The sequence below is a fragment of the Colossoma macropomum genome, unplaced genomic scaffold (genome assembly GCF_904425465.1).
Source record: "Colossoma macropomum unplaced genomic scaffold, Colossoma_macropomum, whole genome shotgun sequence".
Classification (NCBI taxonomy): Eukaryota; Metazoa; Chordata; class Actinopteri; order Characiformes; family Serrasalmidae; genus Colossoma; species Colossoma macropomum.
The window spans coordinates 13,464,358-13,481,521 of record NW_023494800.1 but is presented as its reverse complement, the minus strand read 5'-3'; the positions used below and the strand labels follow the sequence as shown (position 1 = coordinate 13,481,521).

General features: G+C 38.6%; 1 protein-coding gene across 1 annotated transcript in view; it reads left to right on the top strand.

The window, feature by feature from the left end:
• Positions 1 to 16,438, top strand: part of mfhas1 (malignant fibrous histiocytoma amplified sequence 1) — a 39,138-nt gene extending 22,700 nt beyond the window's left edge. The window contains exons 2-3 of the mRNA XM_036587582.1: positions 12,574 to 12,941; positions 13,739 to 16,438. Of these exons, the coding sequence (XP_036443475.1) occupies positions 12,574 to 12,704 (131 nt within the window). The 3' untranslated portion in view covers positions 12,705 to 12,941; positions 13,739 to 16,438. The remainder of the gene's footprint in view (positions 1 to 12,573; positions 12,942 to 13,738) is intronic.
• The last annotated feature ends 726 nt before the right edge of the window (positions 16,439 to 17,164 follow it).

Sequence of the window (17,164 nt, the reverse complement as noted above, 5' to 3'; positions counted from 1 at the left end):
TTGTGCTCAGAGTTCGAGCTGATCGCAAGGGGCTCGTGGGTGTATGTGGAATGTCCAGACAGAATGGTATGAAACCAAGTCATTTGCATTAGTTTCTGTGTTTTATGTTGAGAGGAAATGGTTCCAGAGGGCCACCACTGGTTAACCCTTTAAACTAAAGCCCTGTTGTTAATCTTAAGGCTTATTATTGATTTTCTATTGTGAATTTTTTAGTAACTATTACAAAAGTAATATTTAGATGGGTAGTTGTGAGAGTGAGGAACTGAAGTCTGGACCTGCCAATGGTTTATTAGAGCCATCAACAGCTGCTATCGACCACTTGCTCCCTGTCAGTGTAGGCCCGAGGACCAGCAGAGGGCTGAGAAACCCTACCTTAGAGTTCTAGAGTTTAAGCCCATAGTGATATTTTCATTTTTAATCCAGCGTTCTGGAGTGCAGAGACAAAACAACACAAATCGTCCTTGTCCAAATGCTTTTGGAGTGGCTCTTTGGAGTCTATTATGACTCAAGGCAACCCTTGTAAAGGCAGGGCAGGGCCAGGGCAGCAGCATGAGCATCGCGGGGTTCAGGAGAGGCCAGCCTGCCGGGTTTAGAGATGAGAAGGCCAACAGCTCAGCCTCAGGATTATCACCAGAGTGTTAAACAGGCAAGCAGAGCACTGCAATGAGACCAGCAGGGTCTCTCTCTCTCTCTCGTTCTCTCTCTCTGTCTCTCTCTCTCACTCTCTCACTCTCTCTCTCTCTTCCTTTCACAAACCACAGCTAATGCTCACATACACAGATGCACATATGCAGAGTGTCACATGGATTAATAGGGCTGTCACAATAATTTGATAAAAAACAAAATCAATCAAAATTTACATTCTCAATGAATTTATATTGTTGGGCCTTTGATTACTCAATTAATCAGCAAAATAATCTACCAGTTACATGATTAGTATTATAGCTGACAGTAATATAGTAATAAATGCAGACATATGATGGGTCATTTCTTTGTTCTGCCCTGCACAGTGGACATTAACTGCAGACTGTGACCTATATCAATTTCTACACTCATTTATTTGATTTATTAACGTCCCTTTCAAACCAATGCAATGCACACACCTTCCACATTCTCTCTTTCACATGCTAACAAACGCGCCGCACACGTGCAGTGAGGAGTGATCTGCACCAAAATGCAGCTTAGCAGGCGTGTGGGTAAGCTGATGTTTCAAACAGGGCCTTGTGTCCTGATGACATTTCCACGCAGCTGTCGGCCCAGCCTGCTCTGTTGAAAAGGTTTTCAGCGCTTTAAGGTCAAAACGAGACCTCTTTACTCGTGTGCACAATAGATTAAGAGACTGGTCACTGAGGTCACCTAAGACAAAGAGAAACCACTAAAACCCCAGACAGATCTGATAATGGTGACACACAACTACAACAACTGTGATCTACAAATAGAGAGAATTAATCCCCAACATACTACATGAGCATGTATCTATATAAGTCTCTCTGCTTATACAACTTGTATATATTCTTATTTTCCCTTTCTAACAATTTGTAATAACCACCATATCTTTCAGTGTCCCAAAGGCCCATATTCAAAGTCTTTCACATCAAGCAGTTTTTATTGTTATGGGTCATTTATTACCCAGAAGCCCCCTTTTAAACCCATTTATGACGTTTTAAACATTCTACACAGCTTTAAAGTGCTTTAAACAGTTCTAAAGTGGATATTTTGTGCTTTTATCTATTTTATTTGTCTGTATCACATAGGAATCACAGATAGGGCTGCAACTGCTATCAGTATTATTGTTGCCAACAAATTTCATTCACAATTAGTTTGGTAGGTTCAATTACTGATAGAAAGAAAACATTGATGGGTTGGCAGAGGCTACATCCATGGACTGTGGTGCCCACAGAACTCTTCTAAAGCACAAGAGCTCTTCGTGATAAAATCTGGGAAGACACTTAGAAGAAAAATAGCAGGAACATACCAGTAGTGCATGACCACCAAGAGAAAGTAGCTCATGGAGCTAATGGTATAGTTATCAGGACCTTTAGTTTCCTAAGCTCTTTAAAACAGTTAGTGAGAGTGACTGTGGGAGAGCAGGGGGTGCTATAAATTTGAAAATTACTTGGTTCCAGATTAGAAAAGCTCTGTTGAGCCAGGAGTCTTGGAATTCAGTCTTGGAATTCAGTGGCGATTATTTTGAAGACCAGTTTCATCAAACATTCAAAACTCTCTGTATTTATGCCCTTTTAACAAACTGTAACCTGACCTGTCTGTTCTTGGGGATGACCAGTGCTGGTGTGTATTTGTGTTAGACTTTCGTCCATCTGTGCTTGTTCTCGGTCTGTTGAAAGGGGTTTTCTTCATGACAAAGAACTCATGATTTCTTCATTAAGCCCACCACTGGGTTCTTGCTCTTCAACAAGATTTTGACATGTCTAAAGTCCATAATTGATTTTCACCTTTCCCGATGGCTTGCTCTATTGGCTTTGACGCTTGTTTGGTCCTCATGTTTTGAGATAACAACAGTAGGTAACACTCTTCTGCACAAGCTATTGATGCGACAACACATAGCAGGCCAAAAAGCAACTGAACAGCCAAAGATCTAATCCTTTATAAGCCCCTAAATTGCAAGGACTATCTGAAAAAAGAGCTTAAATCTTAAGGTTCACCCAGGACACTCAAATTAAGGCACTTTAATATTGTAGTCATTGTTTCATTTGAATGTACTGGAGTCAAAACAACAAACTGCCCACATTTTCACACTGCACGGTATATGGAGAACAGAGAATGTTTCAACGTGTCTTTACTGTGTTCATTGTTTGAGTGTTTGTCTTGGAGCTCCCTTTCATGAATAGATGTTACAGTGTAGAGGAATTTTGTGTAGCCAAGTCAAGGACAACCGGCAGAGCACATTCTATGTCAGTTCCTCAATACTGGCTCAGAAGGAAGTTTGTTTTGGACACTTTTTGGAATCCACATCCTCTGGACACTTGACGAAGGAGGTGAAGCATTCCAGAAGTTCTTTGACCCAAATTTCAGCCTTCAGAAAGGGTTACTGAGCAAGTCACAGCATGTAACTGACAATGATAAAAACTCTGTGGAAAACACCAGGAGTGAGACAGGAAGGCTGAGCAAGGATTTGCACTTTCATTGTTTTTTTTTCTTTGAACTAGAAGTCTATCTGTGAAGGATTACTGATGTGTGGGTCTTAGTCTGTGAAGTGGAAAGGAGTGCACAGCGTTGTTTTAGATGTGAATATTTTCCGTGACTTGGTCTATAACCTATTCAGCAGTTTGTAAACACACATTAATTTATCATGATTATTTGAAAGACTTCAAGTGTTTAGAATTCTTTGCAAGTTATTTCCTTCACAAATATGCCATGTTTTTCCATGTCGTTGAGCAATGTCCAACGTGCTCCATTTTTAGATTCTCATTATTAAGAGAGTGCCGCTTTTTTCTGTGCGCCTGAAAAGAAAGAATGAAAAGCTACTCCAGAGAGACTTAAAATGGGCTGTCAGCAAAAATATTTTATTAACTTATCGGAAGGGAGGCCAGGGAGATGTTGAGCAAGGCTGAGGCGGCTGTGTTTGCAGTAGCAGCAGGTTTTGTTATGGAAACTGCCTCATTGTTCCATTCGAACTCAGGCTTCCTGTCCCAGAGAGCTCAGGATACTTCACCAGCAGTATTCCGGAGTGTGTGTTTCATCAGTACTGTATGCCAGACAGATGTGTGTGAGTGTGTTAGCACCTGACTGAAAACTTTGTCACTGATACTTATTTTAATAAATTGAAAACCCTGATCAGCTGTGGATTGTCTGCAAAACATGATATCTGTTGAAGTTAAATCATCTCAAATCTAGTTAATATACCTAATATTTCTTACTATGTTATAAAATGAATCAACTTATTTCTAGATGTCTTTCCTTGCTTTAAGAGTTTTATCTATAGAAATAGGTAAAATAGACAAGACAAGATAAAATGAATTAATACATGTGAAACGTCCTAAAAAATGAAATAATCTTACAACATCTTTACAATGTATAGCAAGAAATAGATTAGATATATTGACTAGTTTTTAGATGATTTCCATTGCCAAGATATCATCATTTGCAATGCAAATATAAATAGTCAGTCTTCTCAAATTCAAGTAAAAAGCAGAAAAAAAAACACCCAGCAAAGTCTTTAATTATATAAATACTAAAGCATGTAGGGAGAGCTTTCTAATTATTCATGGTTTTGTTAATTAATTCTCAAAATTTTTGTCGGTTTTCTGCAATATTTCTGCAGTTTTTGAGTTATGATCTTCATGCTAAATTTAGGTTTTAATCATTGTGATGTTTTGTGTCCATTTTTACCTGTTCAAACGTCGGCAGTTGGTCCCTGGCTGGAATAAGAGCCAGTTTCATCAGCCATCCAATATATCAGTCGGGCTCTTGTGTAAACTGGCTTTTAGAGGCTGTGTACAATAGAGGCCGAGACTCAGCCTATTTGGTAAACACATGATGAACCATGGGATGTTTTCGTGTCTGAACTTGAAATCAGGCGATGGTGAGGGTTACATGGGGGTTACATGGGGGTTGGCGGACCTGCAAAATTCTATTATCTCTGCTTGGAGCACAAATATGAATCCCAGATTAGATAAGGGAATTGGTTCTGCACAAAATCCTTTGTGTGGTAGCCTATAAGCTGATTTTGAGGGGTGAGACACTGTGCACTGACTGAAGATGATTTACTGTGTTTTGGCAAATCCAAACCACCTCAGACTCACTGTAGAGGTCGATATGAATTTAGTATACGGATGCCGGTGTCACACCACAATATTATTTTCTAGTATTGGTGGATAACAAGCATTATATTCATTTTACAGCCATTTTTCTTTGTGTTTATTTGTATTCTCTGTATCCATCTTTCTGTGTACTCAGAATGTCATGCATTAAGCCTTGTTCAAACAGCAGTCCAGGCTGAGCTAAACAGGCAGATATATGAAAATGTGTAGCTTTTGTGACATCACAAAAACAGCCTGCTATTTTTGTGGCTTATTTTCCATATGTAGACTTTATGAACTGGTGAGTGAATGGTACTTTCAGTGTTTACATATCACATCAAGCTCTTTTATTTAAAAAAAAGCAAGTAAAAATATGTTTTTTCAAAAAAAGGACCCTTTAAGAAAACATGCTATATCAGTTTTGTTGGCCATTATTTTAGCAGAGTTATTGTTTTTTTGGTGATGACTTAAATATCATGTAATACTATGATGTATTTGGAAAACACTATGATATTGGATTAGGTCAGTATTTTCCAGCACTTATTATTTAGGTGCAGAGTGCTGGTTGAATAGGTTAAGGCCAAGCTGGTCTCCTGGTCACAAATAGCCCAGTGAAAGGAGAAGCCGTTGACGGTCTTCCCCTCAGCACTCATTAATATGGAAGAGCGGATGGCTGAGCAGGGCCAGGCAGCAGGCCTGACCTTGGCATCGCGCCAGCTTTGTCGCTCGGGATATTTGGCGAGTTTAACTTCCCTCATGCTTGAGTTCCTGTCTCACTTAAAATAGTTCAGCAGATGCATCGAAATCCACTGCTCAGAAATCAACTGCCTATGAACGAAGATCATATCTTGTTAGAAGAAATGGACTGTATAGATGTAGATCAAGGAATTCGGCAGCTGATAAGGCTAAGCAGTGGAATTTGCCTTTAAGGGTGTGAATAATGGAGGGAGCACTGTGGGGATGGGCTTGGGTGTTTTAGGGCAGGATGGGCTGAACGAGTGCTCTTTGTTTAGAGGATTCAGGGGTTAAGTCGTTCTATGGTGTGATGAAGCCAGTCAGCCTGTCTCTACCCAAGATCCCTCCTTCCTCATCCACCTGACCCACTTTCATCACACATTAACTCCCTGTGTCAGCAAGAACAGCTTGGCTGGCCATGACCAAGATCAGATGGCCAGTATTATCTCTGTTTTGTGGATTTTATCTTTATGGCACTGTTATCTGTAAAAATGGACAAAAGTGACTCGTACATCAGACAGTGTCAGAAACCATATTAGCAAGCCTATTCGAGATCATTTAAAGTGTCCTGCATTTTTTTCTTGTATTTAATTTTTTTACCCATTTTTGTGATTTTATGTATCAAAAGCAGTCATAATAGCAGTCATAATTCATTTTTGCATGACCCTTTACAACCTCTCCTTATCCCATGATTTTGTATGTAAATAAGCCCTGTTCTGTTTGGGTCCCCTGTGTTGTGTCTCAATCATGAAGCAGTCCAGGCTGAAACACTCAGTGTGGCTGGGCAGAGCAAAACTGGTGTAGGCAGATATGTGTAAAGGTGGTGGTTTTTGTGACATCATAAAAAACAATTAATTTTAAAAAGGCTGTTTTTGCAGCTCAATTTTCCATGTATGGATTGGGGAGTGAATGGCCTTTAACAACGTTCACATACTGTGTCTACATCTACATACTTCTACATTTTATTTTTAGAAAGTCAAGTTCAGCAGATGCATCAGTATCACCCATATCACGCATTCTGTGATATGGGCCCTTTAACAAGTCGATATCATATGAGGAAATGTTTAATGTTTTAGGCATACAGTTTGCGTGCTTCCATTTCTCGTTAGCTACGTCAGCCTCGTACCTCCAGTGCAAAACTAGAAGAAGAAGCAAAGTTCAGACGTGTCTTGGCTGCATTTGAGGTAAGAGAAAAATTGTGTAGACTTAATGTTTTGCAGAGCTAGCGCCTTAACACTGAGATGAGCCGAGACACCTCTTTCCATCTGCCTAATCCATCACTTTCAACAAAGGAGAAATCAGGGACCCCCGGCCCGCCCCTTCGCTCTGCAGGGATGACTCTGGGGACAGAGGCCTCTGAGTCCATTGTTAACCGCAAAGGCCTTCACAGCTCAGCTGGGCTCTCCTGCTTGTGTCTTTCCACAATACCTTTAACAGCTTCCACGACAGAGGGGGTATCTTTTAAAGAACGACTTGCCATCAAACAGGAGAAGAAACTTTTTCCAGCAGAGTCCAGAGAAACAGTAGTTTTCCTTTTAAGGCACTTATACTGCTCCTCTGAGAGTGAGCAAAAAAAAAGGAGTGTGAGATGGAGAGCCTGGCAGAGGAACAAACAGGCCAGAGTGGGCCGGAGCGCAAGAATGCGAATGCGTGTTGTACCTGGAAACATTATTCAGAATCAGAAAGAATGGCACATTCCTTTGCCATGATTCTATTTGCCGTTCCGTCTGGGCACACTGCAGTGCTGAGCTGACCCAGACGGGCGGAGACGGCAGAGATGACCAATGGCATGACTCCACTCCGACTCCCATAAGCATAAGCCTGATGCATCATGACACATCAATCTGAAGGTGGCAGTTCAACTACATCAGTTTTGTGATGTTAGAATCAGTAACAATAATGTTAAATAAAGTATGTGCATGTTTTGTATGTGCGCACTGACTGGTGATCATTGTTAAAACAAGCTTGCGCAAATGTTGCCTGAGACAAGCATGCTGTACATCAAAAGACGCATTGAAACCCTCTCGGTGCTACAATATTTTTAAAAGTGGAACAAAGCAGAAACACGTATATCATGAGTATTACGATCACAATGAATTAGACACGAGAGAAATATCGCAGTGACGAGAATTATCACTTTGTAAAGTTACATTTATTCACTAGTGTAACATTAGCTGGCTCAGAAGCTGTAAAACTAGTGCTATTAGCATATATGCTAGCAGCTAGAGCACACTTGTTTTTTTCTCTCATTTTTACACTCTTAAGAGAAAATATATGTTATGCTGGACTCTTAACACATGATTCTAGGAAACTGTAGACATTTGTGTGAATTATCACTTCGTAAAGAGTTCAATTTAATGTTGGCTAGCGCTGAAGCTCTAATGCTTTTGCTATTAGCATGTATGCTAGCAGCTACAGGACTAGTGGTTTTTTACTGTTATTTTTACACTCTCAAGAGAAAAATGTACATTTTGTTTGACTCACATGATTCTGAGTAACTATAGACATTTCTTAGTGTTGTGATGTTGAGGTCCAGCCAGCTAACCTTGGCTAGTTAATACTTTAGAGGCTAATAAATGTAACTTAAATGTGATCATTCTAAAAATAACAACTGACAGTCAATATATATAAAGTGCCATTGACATTGCAGGTTAGTCTAAGACTAGACTCAATCCATGTCCACAAAACCGGCCTCAAATGTTTAACTCTAATCACACTCAAAGGAAAAATGTCTCACACAAGATCAACTTCTCTTTGTTTTAGGAGAAATAAAGCACATCTCAATACTGAACTTTCTGAATTTCTGAATCACCTGAACACCTGAAATAAGCGCTTAATGTAAGCATTTCATTTTAAGTCAAATGAAAAAAGCACAAGGACCTCCTTTTACTGATAGATTGCTGAAAGATTTCTGAGCTGTAGAGGACAGTTACGTAAGGAAATGATGAGATACTACCATTTTTTCATTATTTAGACCCCATTTACACATCGTGTGACTTGCATCTGGATTGTATCCTGATAAGATTTTGGCCACATGCGTTTACACTTGGTAGTCAAATGCATATCTGGTTAGTTGGCCTGAAATCTGATCACTATTTGGGGGAATATGTAAATCTGTTACGCAGCAACCAGCTACCAATTATTTATCCTGCCAGCTTCTTCCTCTGCAGTTAGTAGGCCATATTGTTATTAAGCAGTTCATTTCATCCTTTCACCAACCGTGTGCGTCCTCCCTGATTATCTTCTTCACGATCGAGGCTCACGTGCCCAGTGACTGCATGGGGAGGAGTTTCGGTCTTACAGTGAGGGGTTTTGATTGTCGAATGTGTCTTGGCGAGACGGATGCATTTACCCTGCTATAATGTGGCTCAAATGTATCTCAGACCACCTCCTAAAGTGCTTTGAGCGATTTGATTTGCATGTTTTAAATGCATCTATATGCTTGCAATTACAGTTGCAATGTGGCTTAGTCATATCCAGATATAATCTTGACACTCGAGACACATGAAGTGACCAGGTGTAAACGGGGCCTTATATATTACTAGGCTAAAACAAAGCTTTCTATTAAGCTAGTTAAGCTCTCTGTGAGACAGTATTACCAAAAGAGCGAAAAAAGGGTAGTTTCTCAGGAGAGAGGAAAAATCATTTAAATAGGATTTAATCATGACTGAGCAGAGTATATGAGATCTTATTTAGAGTATTTCCTTTTTTCCTTCTTTTCGTTTGGCAGTTCCAGATGTCCTGGGTATCTTGATGAATCAGGAAATGTACGTGATCCAATAAAACTTAACTGTGATGAAATCTGAGATGAAATTGCAATATTTTGCAACATAATCAATGTGTAATGTACTCTTCATATCTTGCAGCCCTACATGAAATGCACATGTCCATTAACTAAACCTTGACCCTGTGCCAGATAACCTCTGCTGTGGAATTGTTCTTTGTTTGATGGCCTTGTTTTAGCCTTGCTCTTCCAGTGGAGAGGCCTTGGCTCTGACCAGCTCCGCCCCTCCTTTTTTCTGCTGCTTTCCCTCTGTGCAAAGGAGAAAGCAGCAGAAAATCAATAGGACTAATGGCTTAAGTGCTGCACTGTACAGGCTGCTGGAAGACGGAAAACATTGACTTAAGCTTTTATTGTGCTTGATCAGTGCAGCATATTATTAAGCCTCCATGATATGTTGACAGTCACTAGCATTAGCCTCATTCAGTATGATACAGCTTATAAGATAATTAATATGTGTTGGGAAACTGCAGTGCAATAAAGCTGGCTGCATGTTGTGTAGTGCCTCTTTTGTCATAGAGCTGCACTAGAGATATAACAAAACTGGACTGCAGTTATACAGGTCATTCTGCATCTGTGTCCAGTTAAGCCAGACAAGTCAATACAATGTTAGTGTGCAGTTGCCAGGCACATTATTAGCATACTGATGCAAATCAGATGTTATAAAACGTGTTTGTTACTTAGGATTGCTTTGAAAGAACAAAATTACACCAAAATGAAAAAATGACATCTTGGCAAGTGAAATCATTTGAAAATAAGTAAATTAATGTAATATTTTGTATTTTGAGATTTATGTAAGAATATTATAAGATTATTCAACCTATTTCTGTACATTTACATTTATTTGTTTTAAATAATTTTATGTAGTGAAATTCTTATTCTATTGACAGATAATTCTGCTCTTTCCAAGACAAAATTTGTATAATTTTGATTATTTTAAGATCTAATGGTTAAAGCAAGAGAAAAATTACCTTCCAATAGAATAAGACAGTTTCTCTATATATAATCATTTAAAACAAGTAAAAAAGTGTAGAAGTGGATTGAATAATCTTATAATATTCTTACAAAAATCCCAGAGTGAGAAATGTTAGATATATTGCCTAGATTTAAAATATTTTCACTTACCAAGAAATGTTTTTTGCACTGTAGGGTATAATATTGGTAGAATTTTGAGAAAAGCAGATCAGAGCAAAACAGTTCCATTAGAACAAACTATGTAATGTGCTGTTCTTTACTTTAGTGTAGAGTAGCAGCACACAAGAAGTGTGGGATCATTCATTTTAGAAATGTTTAATGCTTGAATATCATCTGACGCCATGATAGTGTGATATATTATTATTATTATGATGTTATTATATTGAATTCGCTTTTCAGTTTTTGTTTGATGTCCTCAGTAAATACAGCCAGGCAGCTGTACTGGCAAAGTGATTGTGGGGTCACCTGTACTTACCTGTACTTACTTACATTAATGACTTCATTCCATTGTTCTCACACATCCAACATAACATTGTATAGTCTGTTTCATGTATGAAACTGACACACTTCTCTCACATCTTGTAACAAGATGAGTGAAGTGAGTGCTTTTCTAGTGATTGCATTACTCATCACTCTGATTGAACAGACAGAGATACACTGACTACTTCAGAGGTTCCAGCTGATGTGCTTCTGTCTGCTTTGTGCTCGTATTGCAAAGTGAGCTGCCCACGTTGGCTGGGTTCAGACTCTGTATGTCAGTTAAAAGGCAGATGTTCAAGAGGATTTATGAAATTCCTGAATTTTCATAGTTAGAAGTGCTGAAAAATAGCTGTACCTCACAAATAAAAGCCTTCAAAAGCCATTAGCCTGTATGTTTGAAATGATATTGACTGATAATGATTGCGGATGCAGTAATGCATTAATACTCATGTTACAAATAGGTGAACACACGTGACAGTTTACAGTGTAGATACTGGGCCAGTTTTCCAGACTCAGATTAATTCTAACCCTAGACTAAAATATTTTCCAAAAGTGAATCAACACTAGCATTGCAATTTAGTTTAAGCGCTATGGAAAACATTTTAATTGGTCCAGAACATTTACATTATGTGGAGAATTTTAAAGTTCTTCACACATCTTATTTACAGAAGTGATTCTTTAAAAACCATCCACTGAAAAGTTCTGTAGGAAACCAGAAGTGGTTCTTCTGTGGCATCACTCCAGAAAACCCCTATTTGGTTCCTTATTTTTTTAGAAGTGTAGGCTTGGATTTTCCCTGTTTGTGCTTAAATGTAGAGAATCTGAAACAGAGAACTAGGAGGGGCATGTGAATGTGGAGCAGGAATGTTTTCCTGGAGGAAATCACATGGCATTGATTGTGGCTTCACTGGTAATAATTTTTCCCCCATTTCATTTGATCAAATGAAACATGTGCCTTGTGACACAGCATTTGAGCTCTGCTTTATCAGCATGTGTTATGCTCCCACAGCCTTCCCATCAGTTAGGAACCTCCCTCTGCAGCAACTCTCAGAGGTGTTGGGAGAAAGCCTGGCTTACAGCTCAATAAACACACTACTGCTGCCCTCTAGTGGGATAAGAATGGACTGTTTTTCATTTATGTTTTATATTTTTAAGAAAGGGGTCAAGGCAAACACTGGGTCAGTAGATGGGTCACTTATCAGGTAGTGAATATTACACAAGACACATCCTATAGAAAACATGAAATAAATTATTTATAAACCCAAAGATAAGTCATTACTTTTTAATGAAGTTTTAACATTAACATATCCTAAAATTATCTATTTGACAATTTTCCAGGCTCTCTTTATTGCTTGCAGACTGTTTGCAAAATAATGATTGACACACCTCTCCAACAAAAATTCTAACAAATCTACTCAGAACAAACCTGCTGTGAGAATGGCAGTGGCAGTATATTAGTCCAAATTATTATTATTACTATTATTATTATTATTATTGTTATTATTATTCTTAGTAGTAGTAGTAATAGCAGCAGGAGCAACAGGAGCAGGAGTAGCTGTAGTAGTAGTTGCAGCTAAAGTAGTAGCAGCAGTAGCAAAAGTAATAGCAGTAGTAGTAGTAGTAGTAGTAGTAGTAGTATTAGTGGGGTTGTTTCAATCAAATAAATAGTTAAACTTACCACATGAAGTACTTGAACTAGCTATATTGACCACCTTTTCTTCCAAGGTATAAAAGTGCTTTCTTGCTGGATTATATGCTAAGTAGTAAAAGTGAAACTACATTCATATTAACTGTGTTACCAAAATGTAACGTGTAGTATGTTTTTGTGTTTTTGTGTTCCAGGTGAGTTGCTTAGCCAGCCTCGGCCTGAGGGACTAACAGAGATTGTATGCCCAAAGAATGGCTCCGAGCGAGTGAACGTGGCGCTGGTCTACCCTCCGACTCCTACGCTGGTCAGCCCCAGTCATAAATAACTTCCCCTCCCCAGCACATTCAAAAGACTGAAAATGCCCCCACACCCTGCTGCACCTCTGATTCTCCTCTATAACAAACACACAAACGCCACACACAGAGCCATGTCAGCGTGTGTGTGTGTGTGTTCCGCTTCTACTTCCTCATGTATCCTCTGAGTATGACAGCTGGACAGGACATGTGTTCAGCTGGCCATGTGGGCACATGAATGAGGGAAGAATCAAAAACCCCAGACACTTGTAAGTAGCTTTGCATGGTATGCTTTTTCAATGCTACAACATGGTAATGCTCAGTGCTTTGTAATGCTACAACACAGTAATTCTCAGTGCTTTTTCAATGTTACAACATGGTAATGCTCAGTGCTTTGTAATGCTACAACACAGTAATTCTCTGTGCTTTTTCAATGCTACAACACAGTAATGCTCAGTGCTTTTTCAATGCTACAACACAGTAATTCTCAGTGCTTTTTCAATGCTACAACATGGTAATGCTCAGTGCTTTGTAATGCTACAACACAGTAATTCTCTGTGCTTTTTCAATGCTACAACACAGTAATGCTCAGTGCTTTTTCAATGCTACAACACACTAATTCTCAGTGTTTTTTCAATGCTACAACACAGTAATGCTCAATGCTTTTTCAGTACTACAACATGGTAATGCTCAATCCTTTTTCAATGCTACATCATGGTAATGCCCAATGCTTCTTCTCCAGACAGGGATTAAGCCACGCCCTGGACTGCATTTTCCTTTCAATGGAGAACCTCCTTTTAGAATACTGTGTGGTTCAGGACTAGGCTTAATCCCTGTCTGGGAAGCCAGCCCTTATTGAGGGTATTAAAGTAAAAATGTTGGTATGGTGACATTTCCCAGCCACAGGTTTAACTTCTTGTCTTAAAGTTACTCACACACCTTCGATTGAAATCCTCCGTTGAAACATATCAGTCCAGGATTTATCTTAATCTTTGTCTGTTAAACCATCATGCATATTTCTGGTTTTAGTCACATTGTTTAATGGCTCTCATTCTCTTCTTCTTAGGTTAATCAGCTCTGACTGCCAGCCTCCAATAAACTAACAGTATTACGGACTGGAACTGAAATCTTGCACCTACAGACATCTTTCCCTGAGAAGCTTGTTTACCGGGACTTCACCACAGTACCACTGGCCCACCTTAGAGTTTCACCACTTTAGTCAGAGCATGGATTATCGGTGGATCAGCCGCATTTGTTTTGATGTAATGGCACTTTCTGGACTGTGAAAAGAAAAGGATAAAGCTTACAGTGTTGTGAGGAAAGCCACTTTGTTGCAGGGGCTTCATATGATGTGCAGTTTCTAGAAACATGCTTATAAAAAACAGTTGTTCTTTTAGGGTTCTGTATGATCGAGTTCCACCAACTCTTCCATCAAAACAATACACACATGTTGGTTCCTCATGTCATTAACTGTACCTGATTATTGATGTGAAAAATACCCATTGACTGCTTAACTGGTGAGGCTGCATGATGCGGACAAAATGACAAATATTGCATAGTTAAAGAATGGCCTGCGTTATTTTGACCAAAATGATTTCTGTTGGTTAGCTCATTTGTTAGCGTCCTAATAGCTGGTGAACAGGACTAATTAAAGGGGAAGTTTAGCAATTTTTCAAAAAATCTTATAATAAATAATAATAAAAAATTGGTTAAGATCTAAACAAAGACCTTCAGAGCAGTTAGATTTGAAATGTTCCAGTCTAGAGAAACTAACCAAGTCAAAATTATTCACAGTGGTGGTGACAGGAACCAGACATCTGAAGCATTTTAGTGCTTCTTAAAGGCGCATCACAGAAAGCTGTTACATGAAATGCTCATGAATACACTGCCTGACGCCTGTGACAGTGTTTTACAGTACACACTTAGAAATAATGTTTTTCCAAAAGTGAACCCTCGGTTCTATATAGAATCGTGAACACTCAAAGAACCCATTGCATGATTAAAGGGTCATGAAAGGGTTCATCAGACTGATGGAGAATGTGTTGAATATGGTTCTATATAGAACCTTTTTGAAAATGGTTCTATATAGCACCAAAAGGTGCTTCTATTATTACAAGCTTGACATCGTAACATATTGGTGCAATATTAAACCCTTTTCAAAAAGAAAGAACCTCTTAATCATTCAGAGGGGTCTTTGAGTGTTCATGGTTCTATATAGAACCATTTTCTTTACTAAAGGACCCTTGAGGACCTGTGTGTAGTTTTGAGACATGCCTAAAACATTTTTCTTAGAACCCCATTAATGGCAGAGAAGAACATGCAAGGTGTTGTACAGCAAAAGTAGCCCCCAAAGAAAATGTGCCACTATATTACCATCATCAATATTAGGGACACTTGTAGGTCATTTTGGACAGCGAAATAAATGGCTGCATTTGACATGTAAACATCACAACCCTTGGCTCCTATCACCACCATTGTAAAGAAATCTGAAGTTTCTCCACAATACATTTTACATTAAATCCCTCTGAGTGACTTTGTTTACACCTCAATGACTGAATTATGCACAATTGTATAAATTATTAGTTCCCCTTAATACTGTAAGTAAGTAATTGATGCCCAAATGGATTCAGTTTCAGTCATGTTCAAAACTCATTGCTGTAGAGGTTTTATTTTTAATGGTCCTGCACAGTTGGTCCTCTAGATCCCTAACATATGAGTATTTTAGAACTTTTAAGAAGTACTTAAGAACTTTTTAGTTTTCTTTTAGATTTAACCCCAGCTAAAGGATCAATTTTCAGATTAGTGCCTAAAGGCTTTGCATCTAGAACCTGTTAATTAAAAAGAGGCAACATATTTCCTGCCCAATCAGCTTTGTAGTGCTTTTCTGTTCTAAAAGCACAGGGTGTACCTTTTAGTGAGTCTGCGCTCCTCAGTAAGCATTAGACAACAACCAGGAACATTGAGAGGAAAATTGGAGCCGGTTTAACAGGCTCAAATTAGTCTTATAACGTCTCCTCAACCTGTTTGTAGAATCCTTGTTACAAGTACATCGATGAAATGTTCTCATGAAACCAGGCAGAAAGTGAGCACCAAAATGACTGTGCAGGGCGTTTAAACATCTTTTAGTGAAAATGTATTTAAGCATCTGTTCCAACATGGAGAGAATACAGATACTGTATAATTGAACATGTACATCAAGCTACGAATGTAATATTACATGGTTGTTAAATGAGCAAGGTGTCTGCATCCCACCCTAGGCTATTGGGAAAACTGTACTATATGAATCTAAAGAAGCCAAGGATTTTGGTCTGTAGCTGGAAGGAGAAGCATATCTGAACCGTTCATGGGATTATACGTCTGTAATTCAGCACCACTTGCTGTCTTAAAAGACTGTCCAAAATATGTTGTATATATTGTAATAGAATAAGTAAATCAGCAAATTGTAAATTTGCCAGGCCGGAGAAGTGAAGCTGTTTATGAGGGTTAAGCAAAAATGACGTGTATCATTTCCTTGTTCCTCCTGGGAAGGACAAGTACTGTATATGTATATTGTTTATGAAAACAGTTGATACATTTTTGTACATAATATTTTTATTTTTGTAAGTTGATACGTTGTCACCAAACTCCTTTCGCATTATTTACTGCACATTGTGCATGGCTACTGTGCTCAATGTTACTACAGAACGTGCGTTCTAATTTATGAACAAGTTAATCAGTCTCATTATCTGACCGTGAAAAGCACCAAATACAAATGTTGGTTTCCAAATGTGATGCTGTGATGTTCTTTCCTTGGTTGTCTTGGGGATGGTATATAGGGAGAGGACATTTGGTAAGTGATAGTTTGGAAAAGTATAGCTTCTTTAGTTTTGCACTATTTTGTCAAGCTAATGTAGCTAATAAGTAATAGAAGCTTGTTATTAGCACTGTGCTAACTGCATGTCTCATCACAATCTTGCCTCACACCATGTGAACTTATTTAGTATCCTCAAGAAGTCCTAATGTAGTTTCTGACAAACAGTTATCTGCAGTGACCAGTGACGACCTTTAGAGCTAGACCTTAAGTCTGGTCAAAAACAAAGGAAAAACAACTATAAAATAATGCTAATTACTGCTAGCGCCCTTATGGGATTCAAGTACCACATTAGCACTAAGCTAACAGCGATTCACAAGAACTTTTTTGGTTATTCCAGGTTAAATGTGGATATTTGAAGACATTCCATGTGTTATTTGTTGCTTGTAACAGACATATTAACATATCATCGCTGTCCAAAGAAAAACATGTTTCTCCAAAATGGCAACTTTGCATGAGAATACAAAAACATACTTAATACATAATGTATGTTAATTTAAAGAGGTTTGGAGCATTTCTATCGGTCCATTCATCATTTTTCTCACAGTTTGGACAGCAGTGATATATTTTACTGTGTATGTAACAGTGACTTCAGTTCAGCTCCTGAAGTCTTAACCAATGGGAGAACTAGCTTGGCTGTAC